Genomic DNA, 23017 nt, shown 5'->3' with positions numbered 1-23017 from the left:
CTGTTTAATATTTCAGTTATTATAGTGAAGATTTCTTTTGAATAGTGTTACTTCAAAGTGATAGTTAACTTCAGTTTTAAGTGTGCCTATAGTGAATCCGATGTGCAAAGGATGTAACCTGGTAAGAGCAGTCTTCATTTTTTTATATTTCAGCATGAAGAAATAAGAGTTAGCGCCGCCTGATATATCTTAACATTAACTGTGGTGTTCTACTAAAATTAGCCGAAGTATGGAGCTTTAAAGTGTTTCCCCGTTGAAGTGATAACCGCCTCATAATTGAATTAAGTGTTTGCTGACTAGGAGAGAATTCTACTTTAAGAATAATTACTGTAAAATTCTGTAACATTGAACTGTGTGAACCATTTTCAATTATTCGGAAGAATATAGAATTGACAGCTGAATGTTTGATGGCTAATGTATTATGTTTGTTATGAGTATTTGAACTAAGTTGATGTATAAAAGAATTGAATTATCTCATTGAATAGAGACAAGTTGTGATAATAGTATATAATAGTATTTAAGCGTTGAAGAATAAGATCTGTAAATTTTAACTTTAATCTTTAAACCAAACGGAGTGGCTACTAGTGTATATAAAGTAATCCTCAAACCTGTGCTTTTGTATGGCTGCGAAACATGGACAATGATTCAGAGAGATCAAAACCGATTACAAATTTGGGAATTAAAGGTATTAAGAAAGATCTTTGGCCCAATTAATGAGAACGGACTTTGGAGAATGAGGAATAACAAAGAAATAATGGAGAAATTCAACGAAGTGGATATTATTACTGAAATAAAGGTGAGAAGACTTGAGATGGCTAGGACATGTTCAGTGAATGGGGGATGATCTAGGCCCAGAGGACGACCAAAAAAAAGGAGATGGCTTGACTATGTGGAGCATGATTTAAACAAAATGAGAGTAAAGAACTGGAGGAGCAAGGCACAGAATCGTGAAGAATGGAAGGCTATCCTGAGACAGGCCCAGGTCCTAAATGAACTGTAATGCCAAGGAGTAGTAGTAGTACTTTAAGAATATTTACTGTAAGATTCTGTAACATTGAACTGTGTGAACCATTTTTAATTATTTGGAAGAATGTAAAATTGACAGCTGGATGTCTGATTCCTAATGTTTTATATTTGTTATGAGTATTTGGACTAAGTTGATTTGCATTATCTTGTTTTCAAAGTTATACTTAATGCACATGTTACGTAACCCTTCATTAAATGTTTTGTTTTATTGATTCCAATTTGGTGTTTGCTTGATTCTCTTTCATTGCACCGCTCATAAAGTTTATCGGACCTTGCGGAAGCCTTAAATGATAATATTAACCTCGGCCTGTAGAAAAGTGAAATTGCAAAAGTTAGTTGATGATTGATTACACTATATTATATAGGCTAATCTGAATATAGGGTGGCGCAGGATAATATAAATTTCTCTATATTTGGATCAGTAATCAACCAATAATTAATAAAATAAAAAATAAAAAAAACGGATAATTTAATTAAAAATAACGTTCCAACAAGATGGCATATTCGAAGCCAGGATGTATGACACAACACAGCATTTGTTTCTTGAAAACACTTTGCTGTGTCAAATAGAATTAATGATTTATAGATTTGCAAGAATAATAAATCACCAGAATTTAACTCGTTTTTTTAGTTGACAATATTTTAAGGAGGTTAACATAAGTAAAAACTGACAAACTAAACATTTCCCAACAGCTGTTATTTTTATAAATTGAAAAGACGAATGAATGTGTATGATTAGGCATGTTATGTCTAGTCTCTGTTGTTTAGTAAACTGATAGCTGGCATTAAAGAGGTCTTGAAATGTTACTTATTTCTAAATGTCATGGAAGATCATTCCTTTTTGTGCCTTTTGGACGAGTGACCTCGGAATACTCCTTAAACAATCTGTCAATTATTGACAGATTGTTTGAGTATTCCTGCATGCTTTACTTAGATTACTCTTCTAAGTAAAGCATGCAGGATGCTTCCTAATTTACTGTGTTGTGTTCTTTGAGGATGTGGTCAGTTCACTTTTCTCTTCCCTTGCGTTCTCAACATCGCTTATGTTCTTTGTTACGGATTTCAAAACTTCTCCCACTTTGACCTACATACATCTTTCCATGAGAACATGGAATCTTGTACAGGATGTTTTTAAAATATAACTGTTCTTAGGGGAATGTCAATAAGGTACTTGAACTGGTTTGAAGGCTCTTTTGATGTTGGCTGATTTTTTTAGTACCATACAAAAAAAAAATACTGTGCCTTTTGCAATTTGAGTTACCATGATTTTCCATCAGAACACTTCCTTTAGTGCCTACACTTCATTTTTTCAGTAGCCATTTCTGAAGAATTGATCAAATCCTATTTAAAGTTTTTTTTTTTTTAATTTCATTTTTTTAATATATTAAAGTTTTTTTTTTTTTTTTGCCTAATTTTTGCATGTATAAGTTGGAAATTGGAGGTGATAAAGGTGAGCCCATTGTGGGCCCTATATATATATATTTGGTAAAATTTTTCTTTTCAAGTAAAGAATTGAAGATTTCAGGCAAAGAGATGTGATGTCCAGAAGAAATAGGTTTACGAATCTTCATTGAATATTCCACAGAGACGTTTGGTAAATAACAGGAGTGTAAATTAGCTAATATGTCTATGAATATTCAGTGGAGATTCTTAAACCTATTTCTTCTGGACATCACATGTCACTTTTCCTGGAATCTTCAATCCTTCTTGAAAAGAAATTTTACTAAAATAAGTTTGCAAAATGGGTCTACTTTTTCTAGTAGGAGTTTGTATTTCTGATGGTTTGAGGAGTTAGGTAGGTGTTTAGAGAGAAGATATGTATTGGGCAGGGGGGAATGTATATCTTATGCACTTTAGGTACGCCACATGATCTAGAGTGAACTGGTGTCTGGATTTGTTCTAAAATCTTCTGTAAATTCAAAAATGCTGGAGGTGATATCGTTAGTTTTTTATACATGATGATCAAGTGTGATTATAGTCCATTTCTGAATATGTAAAAGTCTGATAACACTGAGGTAATCTTGGTGACATAGACTGCACTATTTAAAATTACTCTTGAATTCCCTTTATCTGCTTTAAATATAATGATTTCATCATTGTGCGGTAAACTTAAAGCATCTTTCTCTACAACTGGATGTTTTCTTGTGGGCAACCACTTATCAAAAGCGAAGTGCTAAGTAATCTCGTGGATAATGCCTCTCTTCATTTGATGAAAGAAATTTAGTAGTTTTGACATTGGCCATGATAAGGTTTTTGTGGTTAGTAAGTCTAGCATATGCAGAAATGTACTGCACCACGTTTGGGTTTTGGAGTGGCAATATACTAGTGGATTTGCATGTTAAAAAATTGGCAGCCAAGTATTAAAGACAAAACCTGTTCATGTCTGCATTAATATAGACAATGGTTCAGTTTTGAAGTGTTGAACTAACAAAAGATTAAGAAAAGTACTCCGTTGAAAGGTTGGTTTTCCAGTCAGGAGATGGAAACAGTTATATGCTGTCCCTTGAAAGACTGCCTACAAAAGTTGGCTTGCTTACTGGTCCAGATTTATTCAAAATTAACAGACTGTATAGAAATGTTGCTAGCTAACATTAATAAGTACTGTGTACTTTTATACCTAAAAATATGCTCTTGTCTTTTATTGTTGTAAATCGGAACTTGCTGGGTGCATTGTAATTTTTCTCTTTTAGACAGGAAGATCTAGAGGATTTGCTTTTATTTACTTTGAGAATACTGATGATGCAGCAGTGGTAAGGATTTTATAAATTTTCATACTGCATATTTTTACTAAACTTATTTTTCTACTCTCTTAAGATTTTTATAATAACAAACTTCAGAATTTCTTATTGATCATTTTCTTATTCAGCAACTAAAGAGAAGTATATCTGCAAAATCTGTGGAAATTACATATGTTTTTGTTCATCTTAAGTATTAAGTTATACCTGGAAGATGAGGTTATGTTGGTAAATATCACATATCAGCCAGAGAGTATCATGGTTTCACAATACTAGCTGTGCATTATAGGTATATGATCAATAAAAAAGATCCTGTTATGATTTCAGTAATAAATGACTAATGACATTAATATTCAGCTTTAAATTTAATTTATACTTGCCTTAGAGATCAGATGAGTTACTTTAAAAACAAGTTAAAAGATTTTATATCCCTCTGATAAATGTAGTTACCATGTTACTAGCTTTAGAAGCAAATCAACCTGTTACCTGATATTTATAATACTAAAGAAGTGTTTTGCTGGGAGAGATGTCTGATCTTGCCTTTTGATTATAATGAATCCAATTAATTAGTTTAAACCTATTATAATCAACATCCAAAATGTGTACTCTTCTCACCCAAGTTCCATTGCCATTAAAAAGAAATTTAAAATTATCAAAGTCGTTTTAACCATGAACAAAATTTTTTTTTTCGATCCTTGTGGCTTAATTTTAGTGGAATTTGCTCTATTTTACTTTGTCACTGTAATGTGGTTATGAAATTACTCTTAGCTGATTCTGTAATTGTCAACAAAAATGATATGTTTTGTGATAAATATCCATCATCAAACTCCTGATGTGTACCCTCGTGGTGTGCAGGTTCTCGCTATAGAAAACCCAATGCACTCATTACAACAAACTTCCAGAAAAATGACATGGGTAATGTCTTTCCAAAGGAAAATAAAGATATTCCTGCCGTCTGTGTAAGTTTGCTATAGTGAGTCAGCTGTACCCCCTGACTTTCTGACTGCTTTCCTAAGTGTGGCATCTTAAGAAAGATGCCACACTTAGGTATCTGAAGATTGAACTAAGCATATTACTATTCCAATATATAAATGAATAGTTGCTATAGATTTAGCACATTTTTTATCATAACTATTTCTTTTACAAATTTTTCCCACAAAACCTGAAGGCTTTCCTAAATTATCATTGTCTCACCATTAGACCTCTCTGGCGGATGCAGTAAGTTAAGGCAGTAATGGAAAAAAAGAAGGCATATCAAGTTCCTCACAACTAAGTCAACTTGTGCTCTTAGACAATGCATGGACAAGTGTAAGAAAGTGAAGTAGTGTGTAAAACTAGCTAATCAAAAGTCATGAGAAGACTTAGTGAGGACAGAAAATAAATATCAGGCAAAATATTCTGGGGGGGGGGGCATTGAAAAATCTTAGAAATTGACAAAAAAGTACCGTGAAAGGAATCAGGTGAAAAATGTGACATGAAAATTGGAGATAAAGATATCCTTGATACATGGAGTAATTATTTCAGAAGATTGCTAGATGGATAAGCAGTGACAGCACAGTGTAGAAAGCCATTAATAACCTGAAATATGGTGTAGATCATACACGACCAGAAGCGCTTGGGTATGGAGGTATAAAAGTGGCTGCACCGCATAATTCAGAAGGTCTGTTTAAAGGGTCGAATTCTAGATTATTCGAATAGAGCTTTCATAGTATCCATCAGTAAAAAGGGAAATAAAACAATGTGAGAATTAAAGGTATTTCCCTAATGAGTGTTCCTGGTAAGATTTATGCAAGTATACTTGAGAAATGGGCTAAGAAGAGCAGAAGGAAAGCGTGGTGAAGAACAAGTTGGATTCAGGCCAAATGGTTTGTCAGGATCAGATTTTTTTCTTTAAGGCAACTAATTCAGAAATCTTCACAATATGACAAGGATTTATATTTAAGTTTTGTAGATCTGGAAAACATTACCGGCGTTCAAGATTGGTACTATCAACATAAGAAGCCTGAATGGCAAATAAATGGAGCTGGCTGAGGAATTGGATAAGTACCAGATCAACATAATAGGAGTGACTGAAACAAAAAAGTCAAAAACTGGTGAGATCTTTCTGAGCAATAAATACAAAATGTTATATTCAAGCAATGACAATCAAGAAAAAGGAGTAGCCACATTATTTAACACTAAATGTTGAATACTGTGGCTACTCCTTGAATGGCAGGCAATCTCAAGTAGAGGGATGTGGGCAAATATCAGAATGGGGAACTGGACAATGAGACTTATTTGTGCCTATGGTCCCACAGAAGGCTTTACTAAGGTAGAAGTGGAGGAATTTTTTGAGGCTTTAGAGAAAGCAACTGACACAATGAAAAGGGAAAAGATGGTCCTTGTTGGGGATCTAAATAGCAGAGTAGGAAATGATTGTCAGACATACAAAAATATTTTGGGAAAATTTGGAGAAAAGAGCAAAGCTAATAATAATGGCAAATACCTGTTGGATTTCTGCTGAGGACATGGACTGGTTATTGCTAACACCATGTTCCAACATAAAAATGTGCACAAACTCACATGGAGAGAAGAAGCAAGGAATAAGAAAAGTCTCATTGACTGTTATTGTTGATAGTGATGTTTTCTCCCTGGTGCTGGACACCAATGTACAGAGGATTTGAAATTGGAAGTGATCACTATTTAGTCTTGAGCAGGGTAAAATTGAATTTCATATTGAAAAGAACATGTAAGAAAGTTTTAAAGAGAATAAAAGTTAAGCAGTTCTCAGATGTGAACTGTAGACTAAAATACACAAATATTATTTAAGAAAAAATGAAAAGTGAGAACAGGAACCAAATCTTGGAAATTCAGTGACAAACCTTGAAGAAAACACTGATTGATTCAGCCAGAGAGGCATGTGGTCAGGTTGTCTGCAAGGATAGAAAAATCAGAACTCCACGGTGGACACAGGAAGCTAAATAGGCAGTGAAGAAAAAGAAGAAAGCATATCAAAAGTTCCTAGGAAATAAGTCAGCTTGTGCTCTTAGAGAATACAAAGACAAATGTAAGAAAGCTAAACACTTTAAAACTAGCTAAACAAAAGTCATGGGAAGACTTTGGAAAGAACATAGAAAATAAATATCAAGAAGGTGGCAAGATATTCTGGAAGTTGTTGAAGAAGCTCAGAAATGGAGGAAAGAGTTCTGTAAAAGGAATTAGAGGTGATAAAGGTGACATCAAAACAGGAGAAAAAGATATACTTGAAGTATGGAGTAATTACTTTGAAAAACTGCTAAGTGAAACAAGCAGTGATGACAGTACAGTGGTAAAAAAACACTGACCACGTATGCAGTCAGGAATACATATTCATACTTGAAGTAGAAAAAGCCATCAAAAGCCTGAAGTGTGGAAAGGCAGCAGGTGTAGGTGATATTCAACCAGAAATGCTCAAATATGCAGGTATAAGTCATACAGTGGCTGCACTGCATAGTTCAGAAGGCCTGGACAGAGGGACGAATTCCAGATGATCGGAGAAGAGTTCGCATATATAAAAAGAGAAATAAAACTGAACGTGAGAATTACAGAGGCATTTTATTACTGAGTGTTACTGGTAAGATATATGCAAGTATATTTGAGAAACGGTTGAGGACGATTGTGGAAGAGAAGCTTGGTGAAGAACAAGCTGGATTCAGGCAAAATAGAGGCTGTCAGGATCAGATCTTCACTTTACGACAAATAGTTGAGAAATTGTGGGGATATAACAAAGATCTCTATTAAATAAATTAAAGACTTAATTGTGTATGTTAGTCAAGTAAATAATAGTTTAATATCTGACATGTTTCACTTACTAATATCTGTCAGCATTTTCAAGGATACTGGTAAGCAATGGAAAGTAACAAAAACTAGGAAACTAACTGACAATTCTAAAACTTATATAAAGTTATCACTGAGTAACCTTCAAACCTATTGGGACCATTCAAAAGTTTATAAGATCCTCCGAAAGATAGCCATCATTTCTACAAATACTCTGGAGTTTACAGCATACCCTGTTCATGCAGTATCAATTACATCAGACAGACATCTAGAAGTTTTCAAACAAGAAAGAAAGAACACATAGGCTATGTAATAAATAACAGACAAGATATATCAGGCCTTTCTTCCCACTTCGCCTCTACCGACCATAATATTGAATGGGATATGAGTCATATGCTCTACATAGAAGAGAACTACCATTCCAGAACATTCAAAGAAGGTGCTACAGTTGCCCGTTCAACAGGTAACTTAATAAGAATCAAGGCCTAATCCTACCAGATATATGGAAAACTCTAATCAGATCATTTAACCAAAAAGAACTGAACTTTCGTGAAAATTACAATAAATATCTCAACAAATAAAACGTTGTACTTGCAACACGCATATTGTATCATGCACAGTGATAACTTTATATAAGATTTAGAATTGTCGGTTAGTTTTCTAGTTTTTGTTACTTTCCATTGCTTACCAGTGTATCCTTGAAAATGCTGGCAGATATTAGTCAGTGAAACATGTTGGATATTAAACTATTATTTACTTGACTAACACACAGAATTAACTCTTCAATTTATTAATACTAGTGGTCAAGAAAAAGGTCATAAAGATCTATTTAAGCTTTATAGATCTGGAAAAGGCATATGTCAAGGTGCCAAGAGAGAAGCTATTCAATACGTTACAGTTATATGGTGTCAATGGGGGCATTATATCAAGCAATACTTAATCTTTATTTGAGTTGTAAGTCAGCAGTTAGAATTGAAGGAAGTACAGGAAGATGGTTTAATGTTAAATCTGGTGTCAGACAAGGATGTACATTATCCCCTCTGTTATTCATTATCTATATGGATCACATTATGAAGGAGGTTTTAATTTCAGCTCTTTGCTTTATGCAGATGATGTTATACTAAATAAATCTGCGAGAAGTCTGCAAGATTCCCTCACTAAATTGAATAACTGTTGTAATAGAAATGGTATGAAGGTCAGCATTAAAAAGACAAAGACAATGAAAATAGGCAGAAACATTGAAAATATTAACTGCGCTGTGAATGGAGAACTTATAGAACAAGTAAAAAAATTTCAGCTTCTTAGGCTCAATTTTTAGTGAAGATCATCATCATATTCCTGCCATGTACCCTCAAGGGGGTGTACAGGATATGATAGTACTACATGAAAAATTTACATCATTACTAACTTCCTATCTACAATTTTATTCCAAATCAGTCTGTTACTTGTCAAGACTCCAACATTATCAAATCTTATATTTCTATCGTCTAAGGCACTTTGTACCGTATCAATCCACCTATATCTTGGTCTTCCTCTGGGTCGTTTTCCTGCGAATTTGGCAGAGAACATTTGTTTTGCTAATATTTCATTGCCCATTCTGTTTTATTTACTAATGTTCTAATGTTACTGCACTCTGCTAACACATTCCTCGATGCTGACAATATCAAGTTCTTTCCTAATATTCTCATTTTTAATATGATATTGCCATTGATGCCATCTGTTCACGCCTCTAATCTTTTTCAGGACTCTCATATCTGCAGTCTCTAGTCTTTGGTCAAGTGTTTTACTTCTGACCCAGCTCTCAGATCCATAAGTTAAAACTGGCTTGTATACAGCTAATTTCGAGTTCTGACTAATTTCTCTCTTATTCCATATGAATTTATTCAATTGACTTCCTACCATACCAGCTTTCTTGATTCTGTTGTCTATTTCCTTATTTAATTTACCATCTTCAGTAAAAATCGTGCCTAAGTAGCTGAAAAGTTTTACTTGTTCCACAGGTTCTCCATTCACAACACAGTTGACATTTTCAACGAGTCCTCCTATTTTCATTGCTTAGTCTTTTTATTGCTGTCCTTCATACCATATCTATTACAACAGTTATCCATCTTAGTCAGAGAATCTTGCAGACTAGTAGCAGATTTATTTAGAAGTATAACATTGTCTGCATAAAGCAAAGAGCTAACATTAACATCTCCAATTTTGATATCAGGTTTAATATCACTTTCCTTCATAATGTGATCCATATAGATAATTAATAACAGAGGGGATAATGTACATCCTTGTCTCACACCAGATTTAACTTTAAACCATCTTCCTGTACTTCAATTCTAATTGCTGACTTACAAATCAAATGCAGACTAAGTATTGCTTGATGTAATGCTCCATTTACACCATATAATTGTAACACATTGAATAGCTTCTCTCTAGGCACCTTGTCAAATGCCTTTTCCAAATCGACAAAACTTAAATACAGATCTTTGTTATATTCCCATGATTTCTCCACTATTTGTTGTAAAGTGAAGATCTGATCCTGACAGCCTCTATTTGGCCTGAATCCAGCTTGTTCTTCACCAAGCTTTTCTTCCACAATTCTTCTCAAACGTTTCTCAAGTATACTTGCCTAGATCCTGCCAGGAATGCTCAGAAGGGAAATACCTCTGTAATTCTCACATTCAGTTTTATTTCCCTTTTTATATATGGGTACTATGAGAGCTCTACTCCAAGCATCGGGAATTCGTCCCTCTGTCCAGGCTTTCTGAACTATGCAGTGCAGCCACTGTAAGACTCTTATACCACCATACTTCAGCATTTCTGGTCGAATATCATCTACTCCTGCTGCCTTTGCACATTTCAAGCCTTTGATGGCTTTTTCTACTTCAAGTATGGATATGTATTCCTGACTGCATGCCTGGTCAGTGTTTTTTACCATGCTTTCTCGACTATTTGTCGTAAAGTGAAGATCTGATCCTGACAACCTCTATTTGGCCTGAATTCAGCTTGTTCTTCACCAAGCTTTTCTTCCACAATTCTTCTCAACCGTTTCTCAAGTATACTTGCATAGATCTTGCCAGGAACACTCAATAGGGATATACCTCTGTAATTCTCACATTCAGTTTTATTTCCCATTTTATATATGGGTACTATGAGAGCTCTACTCCAATCATTGGTAATTCTTCCCTCTGTCCAGGCATTCTGAACTATGCAGTGCAGCCACTGTAAGACTTTTATATCACCATACTTCAGCATTTCTGTCGAATATCATCTACTCCTACTGCCTTTCCATATTTGAAGCCTTTGATGGCTTTTTCTACTTCAAGTATGGATATGTATTTCTGACTGCATGCCTGGTCAGTGTTTTTTATCACTGTGCTGTCATCACTGCTTGTTTCATTTAGCAAATTTTCAAAGTAATTACTGTATACTTCAAGTATATCTTTTTCTCCTGTTTTGATGTCACCTTTATCATTTCTAAATCCTTTTACAGCACTCTTTCCTCCATTCCTAAGCTTCTTCAACAACCTCCAGAATATTTTGCCACCTTCCTGATATTTATTTTCTATGTTCTTGCCAAAGTCTTCCCATGACTTTTGTTTAGCTTGTTTTACATACTGTTTAGCTTTCTTACATTTGTCTCTGTATTCTCTAAGAGCACAAGCTGACTTATTTGCCTGGAACTTTTATATGCTTTCTTCTTTTCCTTCACTGCCTCTTTAACTTCCTGTGTCCACCATGGAGTTCTAAATTTTCTATGCCTCTCTAGCTGAATCAATCGGGGGTTTTCTTCAAGGCTTGCCACTGAATCTCCAAGGTTTGGTTCCTGTTCTCAAACTCTTTCATTTTTCCTTCAATAATCTTTGTGTATTTTAGTCTGCAGTTTACATCTGAGAGCTGCTCAACTTTTATTCGCTTTAAAACTTCCTTACATTTCATTGTTTTCGATATGAAATTCAATTTTATCCTGCTCAAGACTAAATAATGATCACTTCCAATTTCAAATCCTCTGTATACTCTGGTGTCCTGCACCAGGGAGAAAACATCACTATCAACAGTGAGACTTGTTATTCCTTGCCTCTTCTCTCCATGTGAATTTGTGCACATTTTTATGTTGGAACATGGTGTTAGTAATAACCAGTCCATGTCCTGAGCAGAAATCCAACAGCTATTTGCCATTATTATTAGCTTTGCTGTTTTCTCCAAATTTTCCCAAAACATGTTTGTATGTCTGACAATCACTTCCTATTCTGCTATTTAAATCCCCAACAATGACAAACCTTTCCTTTTTCATTGTGACAGTAGCTTGCCTCTAGAGCCTCAAAAAATTCCTCCAATTCTACCTTAGTAGAACCTTCTGTGGGACCATAGGCACAAATAAGTCTCATTGTGCCTATGTTCCCACAGAAGGTCTCACCTTCTCTGGGACCTGATATTTGCCCAAATCACTCTACTTGACACTGCCTGCCATTTAAGAAGATTAGCCTTGTATTTTGTGTTGAATACTATGGCTACTCCTTCTTTTCCTTGATTGTCATTGCCTGAATATAACATTTTGTATTTATTACACAGAAAGATCTTCCCGGTTTGTCTTTTTTGTTTCAGTCACCCCTATTATGTCGATCTGGTACACATCCAATTCCTCCGCTAGCTCCATTTCTTTGCCATTCAGGCTTCTTATGTTGATAGTACCGATCTTTAACTCTGGTGATGTTGAGTTCGGGTTTGTTTTCAGATTTATTCCAGTAGCTGACTTTTCGCTGTTCGCCCTGGTTCCCTGGTGAAAACAATGGAGGCCTTGTTTAACCCGGCGATGCCCGAGCCAGCATGAAATTTTGTCATGTTGTACCATCACTTTGTATACAGATTCCTAAAACATATATATCTTGTAACCTAATATGGAAATAGACAACAGAATCTACAAATGGTAGGAAGTCAACTGAATAAATTTATATGGAATAAGAGAGAAATTAGCTGTATACAAGACAGTGTTTAAACCAATTTTAACTTATGGATCTGAGAGCTCGGTTAGAAGTAAAACACTTGACCAAAGACTGGAGACTGCAGATATGAGAGTGGCATCAATGGCAATATATTAAAAATGAGGATATTAGAAAAGTACTTGATATTGTCATCATCCAGGAATGTGTTAGCAGAGCTAATCTCAGGTGGTATGGTTACTTAAGCAGAATGGGAGAGGAAAGATTAGCAAAACAAGTGTTCTTTGCCTGGTTGGCAGCAAAAAGACCCAATGGAAGATTAAGGTATAGGTGGATTGATACAGTAAAAAGTGCCTTAGAAGACAGAAATATAAGAACTGATAATATTGGAGTCTTGACATTTAACAGACTGATTTGGAGGAAAATTGTAGATAGGAAATTAGTAATGATGTAAATTTTTCATGCAGTATTATCATATCCTGTACACCCCTTGAGGGTACATATCAGGAATAATATGATGATGACGTTGATGAGATCTGGAAAACTAAGGTGAACAGAAAAAAGTCATCTACTGGAACAAGTCGCAGAACACGTCCCAACTCAACAGACTTCAAGATTACTACTGTCAGTGTAAGAAGTATCAGTTGAAAAGAAATGGAACTAACAGAAAAATCTGACAAAGTAAAGCACTGTATAAAAATAGCTAAACGAAAGTTCTGGGAAAACTGGTGAGATCATAGAAAATAAATATCAGGAAGGTGGCAAAATATTCTGGTGGCTAAAGAGTTATTTTGGATTATAATATTTGTATAAAACAGTCGAGTTGAATATCCTCAATTTTTATATTTAATGGATCTTTCTTTTATAAGGTGAACTGCTTGGGTAGCTAAATTACTGGCTGGAAAGGAGTCAATGAACACCATATTGTGACAATTAACAGCCATGGCACCCACTTTAATAAGATGTGTAACCACCTTTTGTTGTAATAACTGTAGCAATCCTACAGGGCATACTTTCCATAACTGTTAGGTAGCAATCAGTGGGAATTTCGGATGATTCTTCTTATAACCATGTAATGAGGTTCTGGATTGCTGTGGGGTGGGCGTCCCTTGACCTCACCGGAGATGTTCATTGGGGTAGAGATCAGGGCTCTGTGGAAGCCAGCAAGTGTGATGACATTTATGTTCAGAAACCACAGTAGCAGCCTTAGGACATGATGGATTGTCCTGCTTGAAAGAGACAATGGTCAGTTCCATAGAAATACCACAAAGTAGGAATCATTGCATTGCCCACAATCAATGTTCACGGCACCACATAGATCCACGGATAAACTGGAAAAGATAGCACTATCACACTGCCACCTCCGAATTTCATAGTTTGAGTTATGTATCGTCACTCCATAATGCAGCTTTCCAAGCTTCCACGTCCCACTGTTCACTCTGTTTGCATCACTGAAGATGCTGCTGCTGCTGCATGTTGGTTTAAATGGTAAGACCACAATACCCAATCAAACACATTGAAACCAATGTTGCGAGCCTTGGTTCTGGCTGTTTTTGTGGAGATTTGTGTTCCACTCGATGCACGTTTGCATCGTTTCACAAATGGTATTTTTTTCATATTATACAGTCACATTGAGTGACTGTAGTGGGTCATCCACTGCAGGTAGCACTTGTTAACTTTCTCTGCACTTCCATTTCACTATGGTTCCACTGATTGTTGACAAGGAATGTCTTAATTTGCTGAATAGATGGACCTGCAATATGGCATCCTGTCACAACAGCTATTTCACATTCTGTCAGTTCCCTTCTCACAGCTATACTGTATTATGAATGTGACTGTAATCATATTCCTCTGCATGTTTATCCCACTTTCAATGCAGGGTCCACGTTACATTTGATGCGACGTTTAATACCCAACAGGCCTGCTGCTGGGGGGGGGGGTAATTTTGACTATAGTAGGCGTGTTCACAGGGCTGGTTTTGCCTGTTCTGAAGGACAAAAAACCCTCTACCTCTGTGCCATAAAAAAATTTTTGTAACAATTCATTCATTAGCGTATAAGCTAGGCTATCATGAATCAATCATATTGCTGCTGCTTTATTATCAATATATGAATTGTTATACCTATAAATAAATATTAATTTATTTTTCACATTATTTTCACTTTTGATGCTTAGTGTTACTAATATGTACAACATCTACAGTGTTTTGTATCATATAAGACATTGATGTAGGTACTGACACATGTGATTGATCTTTTTAAACAATGATGTAAATTTCACCAGGACACAGTTGCATTGATTTGGGTTGCATCATATTCCTCAAATTTATACTGTACAAATTTGTGACTTATTACGTGACACTGTGCACTTTATCCATGGGGATATGTGTTGACTTCTTTCCAAACAGTGTGTCTTAAAATGCTATTCATCACTCTCTCCTTATACACGTTTAAATTTAAACAGCTGACTTAAACTTCCATTTCATACGGAATCTATTGTGACGCGAACATAAGTCTGTAGCCAATCTATCTCACATGAGGGAGGTAAGGCAACCAGCTTCCAGCAGGACTGCCATTTAGTGATCACCTCACCTTTGTCAATTCCTGTTTTTGACCTGCAGCAGATGATCTTGCCAACAATAACCTAGTTGTTGATATTTTGGGATATTTGACCAGGTGTGGCATAGATTTTTTTTTTTTAAAATACCAAACTACCACATATTTCAATCCTTGTAATTGCATAGCCAGTTTTTACTGTTTGTTCACTCCATATCTTTGCTGTAGTATGCCTTCTTTTCATCTTCATTTTGTTCATGCTATTCTATGCAATCCTGCTATAGCAAACTTTAATTTCATAGGGACTAGATATGGGTAGTTCACTGAAGTAAAATTTCATTTTATTTTATTTTTTCAGAATAGTCTTCTGTGGTACTGTCATTGGGACTCCAGTGTATCTTGTTATAGCAAGCGAATTTGCTGTGTTGAGATTTGACTGTTCATAAATGACCTCTTACTAGCATCACATGCCATTCGTAGTTTTGTTGATGACTAAACACTTTTTTTCATTCTTTTCATTTGACAAACCTTATAGTACTCATTATTCTAAAGATCTCCATAACCAATGCTTAACTTCAGTACTATCAAAAAGGAACTCAAAGATCACTTTTCAACTCACACCTTAGCTAATACATCTCCATGCAAGATTAGATCTCCTCCCTTGACTTGGATACCAAGTTTTGTCATAAGCCTTCACTTTCGCATTCTTCTAAGCCTAAACTAATGGGTCCTCTTGAACCCTGCTGTAATATTATGAGGTTTTTCTATCTTACTGTCTGTGCCATTGTAATATGAGTTTTCTTTATTTAAACCTCTCTATTTGTGGTTGTATAATATTGGTTCCTTTACTCTTGGCTTCTATATTTTTATTCATTAAACTTTAACCTTATCTTTTTCCTTTCATGTACTCAGTTAATCTAATTTCCCCTTCTCTACTTTCAGTATTCTTTCCTTATTCCGGAGATCTCTAGAAATTTATTTAATTATTACTAGCTGTGCCACTAAAGTTCTCCGAATGGCATAAGAAATTATTTATACTTCCAGTAAAGTTCCTCCTCTATATTATATACAGTCGTGGCTAACTCCTAACTCAAAATTCATACCAAATTCCAATCTACCCTGCTCACAGGATCAGGTGTTTTTTTTTTTGAAAACAGTGCAGTTGCAAAAAAGATCAGACGGCACTCCTTTTAAATATAACAAACATGTTTATTTATACTAAAACAGTAATACAAGGCATGCACTAAAAGGATGCTACTTTCCTTTTCTCTCTAAGCTAAGCACAAAAAAAAAAAAAAAAACATCATATAGGACAAATTCTTAGGCATGCAAAAAAAGCCAAAGACGTAAATTTTTAAACAATTAAATTAGATAACTATTAACTATCAGCCCATTTACAGTTTAGGAATTTCCATGCTTTGATTAATTATAATCTTGAATTCCAACCTTCACATAAAATATAACATTCTTCAAGCAAATTACTTCTCATAACATTATATTTCTTAATTCTATAATCTTGTCAGTTCTTCTGAACCATTTCTTTACAATACAACATAAGTTAAAATTTTCATTAATGTCTTACAATTACTTTAAAACAGATTTTCTCTGTGTGAGCAAGTATTCAATCTAATGTATATAGCAGTTCTATAAATTCAGTCCTTCACATCATAAATAAAAAAAACAAAATTCAACTCACATGACTCCTCCATAGTTAAAATGCACTTAGTTGTATTTTCTTTACAGACTTATTCTGGATCCCCCTCTATGCTAGGGCTTGATTTATCACTTTAGACGTTTCATGGACACCCTGTTCTCCTCTGGAATTTCTCATGGCGCTGAAATGCAATCTTCCGGCGTTGTAGGCACTCGGACGCAAGGTCTGACAGTCAAGGCTTTGTCGTCCTGGGCCTGCTATTTGTTCTGTAAGGTTTGCCTCCGGTTACCCTCCACGACTTCATCCGGAATCTGACGTAGTCCATGGATTGACTCCCTCCTTTTCTCCTGGTGTCAAATCTGTTGATGCTCGATAGTCCTTTTTTCTTCTTCTCGCGGGACCCTGCGCGAAGGTTTTAGACCCCAGATATTCCTGCACAAACTTTGAATTAAGGTCTGAGACCCCCGTACCTTTCACGTGCAAACTCTTATCCTTCTAGATCTCCCTGAAGTGTACGTTTAATCCCTTTTACAGCATAGCGTAACAGCTGATGTATACCGCCCTCTTTTGCTATTGACCTTGAAGGTGGTATCAGACTGCTTTGGTTACAATAGGTTTCTTTTTCACCCAATACTAAGTAATAACATCAAATACATTTCCGAATTCTAAAATATTGCCCCTGAACTTCTATTTTAAGATATCTGTTTACTCTATTCTAGCATGTTTAATTCCTCTGGGTCTCTATAGATGGGCTTTGATATTTACTTACATTGATAAATTCTAACATATTTCTGATTTCTAGGGCATTTTCCCTTGAACTACATATTCATATATCTTCTATTTACACAGTATCTTGCTAATTTATATGGGCTGTTAGTATTATTTACATATAAAATTTACAAGTTTACTTTTTGTGAATTTTGGATGTGACTCCTGTAAAAGTCGATGCAAAAAAATTTTGGAAAAATTACGACGCTGCATCGAATTTTACAAATGCCCCCACCCCTTCACGAAAAAATTTTTTAGATGCGCATGTAGATGAAATTTACATTAGCTCTGTGCTGTGTGTTATTCTCTCTCTCTGGAGTGGACAATACTCAGTTTTATTGGCTTTTTGTGAGTTAAGAAAACACTCAGTCAGATGCATCAGCTCTTTCTGGTGCCATAGATGTTGGGAATTACATTTGTCTGCGTTGGTGCTCAACTTACTCCTTGGGCATTTATTATTCACTTTATACCATGTGCTCTCTCTCTGTTTCCTTCAAAATTATTGCTCTCATTTCAATCACTTCCTTTTGCCCTTTGAATTCTCTGCAGTTTAGTTAAGGTACGTAACTGCACGTGATTTGGACATGTAGGACGTCTGTCGCTGCTCCCTTTCTCTTTCTCTTTCTCTATAAAGTTTATTTCTATTGTGCTTTTATCTTTACTTTCTGTAAGCTCCATGTCTTCCTCTTGGCTTACTGCCACCTTCACACTTGATATGTGAAAAGGTTTTCCCACATCATCTTATAGGCTGTTTCTAATTACTGAGGGATCATTTCCTTCCCTTGCGTATACATTTTCGCTCACCTTAGCTTGTTCATTACATCTATATTTGTGGTTGTGCATCCTTCTATCCTTACTAGCTCTGTCAGTTCGAAATGTCCGAGCATCTCCTTTAGCCTGCCTTATTCCCATCAAAGAAACTTCCTGGGTGCTGAAGTTACATGAGAACCCATGACTTATTAAGAAGTCGGTTCCCAGTATTATTCGAGCCCCACGTCGAGGGTCTCTGGGAGAATCAGTAGCTCAGGTAAGACATTCAAACCAAAATCAGGCAACCACATGTTTACCTTTAATTTTCTTGGAGCATAAATAGTGGGATTTGCGATTCCACTTAGCTTAACAGGTCTCTTTAGTTTTGTGACACAGTTAGATACTCTTGACCTTAATCTTTTGAATAGCGATCCAGTTATTACCAAAACTTGGGATCTAGTATTTAACAAAACATCACTGTATTCCCTTAATTCTTCCTTGAATGACAGTCATGAGCTTAGTGTGTTGTTCCTGAAATTCTCTTATTTTCCTAAATCTGCTTGTGGGATCATGGTGAGTACCTAGCATACTTGATTTGAAATGCTTATTTGCAAAAAATTTCCTTTTATTCCGAAAACAATACCTGGCAATGTGCCCAAACATCTTGCAGTTATAACATTGGGGTGCTGCCTCTCTGTTTTTTCCTTCGTTACTTACTCGTTCATGACTCGAGGTATCTATGGATGGTTTTGCTCTGGTTTCTTGCAGTTGCTTAAAAACAGAGTTAGTATTATTTACATATAAAATTTACAAGTTTACCTTTTGTGAATTTTGGATGTGACTCCTGTAAAAGTCGATGCAATAAAATTTTGGAAAAATTATGACACATCGAATTTTACACTGCCTTATATTCTTGTAATTGCATTTAGTGCAGGGCATCTACAATCTAAAAGTACTTGGTTGTCACTTATTGAAACTTGCCCTAATTATTTTCCCATGAGCGTTCTATTTATACCTCTTGTAGTTATTTTTGTGAGCTAACTTGACGCATTGTAAGAATTAGAGCAAGTTTCAGTCACAACCTTTCACTGTCCAGCTTCAAGCCAACTAAATCAACTTTGTTGAAAATTACTGTTTCTACACATATTCTAATTGAATTTGGAGGTTTTTTTATTGTCATGATATTTTAAGTTCATAAATTTTCATTTTGAATTATTTCAGTGATAGCTAAAATTTATATTATTGTATAACTTATGTAGGCTAAAGAGAGGTGTAGTGGATTAGAAATTGATGGCCGCAAAATTAGAGTTGATTACTCTATTACCCAGCGTGCACATACTCCTACACCTGGTATCTATATGGGAAAACCAACGTAGTAAGTATTTTATTTACCATTCTGTTAGGTAATATAGTTTAATAAAGTTAAATGGTCCTCCCGTAAATGCATTTACCAATGCGTTATTGATTTTTTGCTGAATTTTCATTGCCCCTCACCCATAGAGCACTGATGATACTGTGACTTTAGCACTGATGAATTAGCTACTTGTGGAGAAATTGCAAGTATAATCAAGAAGCTAAGTTTCTGGTAAAACTTAAATTAATTGCAAACTCATTCAGGTTCTGTTGTCTATTCAGGTCTATATTCGTGTTCTGAAATATACTAAGGTTCATTGCCAGATACAGTACAGAATTTCAGAGTAGTACTGCAAACAAATAAGTTATGTCTTGATTAGGATTCAGTCAGTTTTAATGAAGCATGAGCTGTGGATTTACTGAAGCAACTTTGTATTTCCAGGAAGGAAAATACATCTACTGGCAACAATCTTCCACTGAAAGATAGATTTGTCACGGTGTGATTTGAATCTTTAAACCTACACAGCCATAAATACTGTTACAACTTGAACAGCGCAGAAACCTTTAATCTATTAGTAAATCATTTACATCTTTGAGCACATAACATGTATATATAGCAGCATTGATGTTCGAAACGTGCCTTTTGCTTTCTTGCATGCCCAAAGTCTAGACCAAATAATGATAGTGGCACTCACATTATCCAACGAAAATGCTGCCACTGCTTACTCCAAATCCACCTTCAGGCTGGCTATTCTTGGATATCATTTTTTGCTAGCTACTCTCCCAATCTCCAACCAAACCATTACTGACATGGAGATGACCTATTTGAATCCTGGGTGCTGTGCAATTATTCCGAGGCACATACTTGATGGTTTTGACAGATGACTCCACAATGGTGAAAATCTTCTCACTTGTTTGTGGTATGCTTACTGCTGTCTTTGCAAAGAACAATGACATTGTTCTTTGCAAAACGCTCGTCTTGCAACATCTTTTCTTTCTGCAATCTCACAGGATTGCAGTCCTCATAAACTGCATCCTAATGGGCAACCTGTTCTTTGGTCAGATACATCTCCTGTGTTGCTATAACCGTTAATACAGGAGATGTCTCTGACCAATGTTTGTGTATCAGACATCCTACTGGCCCCAAGTGTTTTTAGCATGTTGAAAATAACAGATAACTGCATTCCAACCTTGTGAGCTGCTGCTGTCACAGCTATGCAGTTATTATAATCTCCCGACTGCAATTTAACCCATACAGCTAGCAAACTCTTCCTTCTGATAAATATGCAAATATTGGCTGTGCGGAGTGACATTAATGGAACTGGGCTGGCACAATTCTGTGTGCAGCGTAGAAGTGAGTGGAAGTTGTAATAGTGTAATTATGGCAACACTAGATAGAATCCTTAGCATTGCTATAAATATTGCAAAGTTAATCTGACTTCATGGTTTCAGCAGAAAGGTCATTCTTTAACTTTGGGATGACTTATTTAATTAGAACATTTTGTAGAGAAAATTTCAGTATACAATATTGAAATGTTTCAATATTGTACACTTGAGATTTAGAATGTCCTTCATGAGATCAGTTTCTTGTTCTGCAGATATTTCTTTACACTACTTTACATATTGCAGTACTTTTCTGTACAAAAAAAGCTCTAGGTAGGTTTCCTTTTTTAATATAGGACTTGCAAAATGAGTAACTCAAAAAAATTATACATCTTTGAGCCTCAAAGGGAATGGTCTGCATCCAGAATTTTATTTTCTTAATCAACTAGCAATCATTTTGATACTGTCACTCAAAAGTGCAACAGCATATCTAAAATTATAAATATCTTATTTCAGATATTGGATATAAGTCCACTAAATGCATCAATTTTGCAGGAATTTTCCTGGCATGGAATACTAACCTCGCTAAGCTTTCATGTCTTTGTCCTCAGCCACGTTAGATCATCATACATTTCTAAATGTTAAGTAGAGATCTTGTTCCTTTCTGAAATCTTTATTTTTAATATGATTCTCCCATTAATGCCATCAGTTCACACTAATAATTTTTCTTGTAACTTTGATTTAGTTAATCATGTGTTTTATTGCTAAACCCACTGATCTGTAAGTTCATATAGGCTTGATTTATTGAATATTTTACATTTAAACTATATTTTATATCGTTTTTTAATCTTTTAAATTTATTCAGCTGGCACTCCAGTTTTTTATATTCTGTTTTATTCCAATATTTTAGCAAAAAAATTTTTAAAATTGCTGAAATATTTTTACTATTCTATTGGTTCTCTATTCAGGATAGTTATTTTCCATCATATTGCCAGTTTTCATGAATATATTACTGCAGTTTAATCCTGCAGTTTGTGCTGACATACATAGCAGATATATGTAATATCTGCATAAAGTGAGGTGCTGAGTTTATCACCAGTTGTGATTATTAGGATTGATTCCACTTTGTTAAACATGATTTTACATCAAACCATCTTTTGCTGTGTTGCTTTGAATTCTAGCAGTGAAGTTTGAGCTTGAGTGTGTATTATAGCTATCTCTGTAGTGTCCCTTTATAAAATAAATAACCTTTGACACGAACTTCGATTCTTTTAAGAAATTTTTGTACATATTTTATATTTCAAGAACTACCTTTTATCTTGATCAAAACCAAATGGTTTATTTCATATCCTCTGTATGCTCTTCTCATGTGAATTTATGCACATTCTTCATGTTGGAGTAATGAGTGGTCAATATCTGATTAGAGTTTTGTAACTACTTAACTTTTACCATTGTCATGTATGGAGTATGCTGAAAAAAAAATTGTGATAATTACCATGAAGGAATTGAGGTGGAATCATGTAACTTACACATTATTCTACATATTCCTCACAAAGTGTTATACACTTGCTACAACACCACATCGTCATCACTTGCAATCCTCGGGGGGGGGGGGGGGGGTTGGAGTTCCCACAAATCAGTCCTCAGCTGTAGATATAACTTCATAATCTGTAGTAAATTTTGTTCCTTCCAAGTGTTTCTTTAAATTTGGGAATAGGAAGTAGCCAGGTCTGGCAAATAGGATGAGTGAGACAGACAGTGGAAGTCCAAGTTGTGTATTGTCTGTTCAGTTTTGTGAGCAGGTGCATTGTCTTGCAACAACAATACACCTCTGCTCAGTTTTCTGTGGCATTTTTCCTTTTAATGTAACAGAGCCATTTAATGTAACAGTTTCACTTTTTTTTTTTTTTTTTTTTTTGAGGTACTTGGTATTATACCATCCATATCCCAAAAGACAATGGCAAGAACCTTTTTGTCTCCACTTCTTTGGCTGTTATTTGGTTTCTGGGTCATTGTAATGAAGTGGTATTTCAAGTCTCAATAAGAGCCAAAAATTTTGCACCTGATTTTTCAAAATGACCCAAAAGCATTTTGAGATTACAGGACATGTTATATCTTTTGGTC

At 35.2% G+C, this 23017-nt stretch overlaps 1 protein-coding gene across 5 annotated transcripts in view; it reads left to right on the top strand.

Moving 5' to 3' along the window:
- Window positions 1–23017, top strand: part of LOC150105509 (transformer-2 protein homolog beta-like) — a 125614-nt gene that overhangs the window by 38564 nt on the left and 64033 nt on the right. For all 5 annotated transcript variants that reach the window (XM_090394225.1, XM_090394223.1, XM_090394226.1 and 2 more), the window contains exons 6-7: window positions 3717–3776; window positions 19477–19592. In XM_090394225.1, the coding sequence (XP_090250351.1) occupies window positions 3717–3776; window positions 19477–19592 (176 nt within the window). The remainder of the gene's footprint in view (window positions 1–3716; window positions 3777–19476; window positions 19593–23017) is intronic.

This window comes from Typopeltis vanoorti, chromosome 6, assembly GCF_054136105.1.
Source record: "Typopeltis vanoorti isolate ZY-2024b chromosome 6, IOZ_Tvanoo_1.0, whole genome shotgun sequence".
NCBI lineage: Eukaryota > Metazoa > Arthropoda > Arachnida > Uropygi > Thelyphonidae > Typopeltis > Typopeltis vanoorti.
This window is presented reverse-complemented; position numbering and strand designations above follow the sequence as displayed.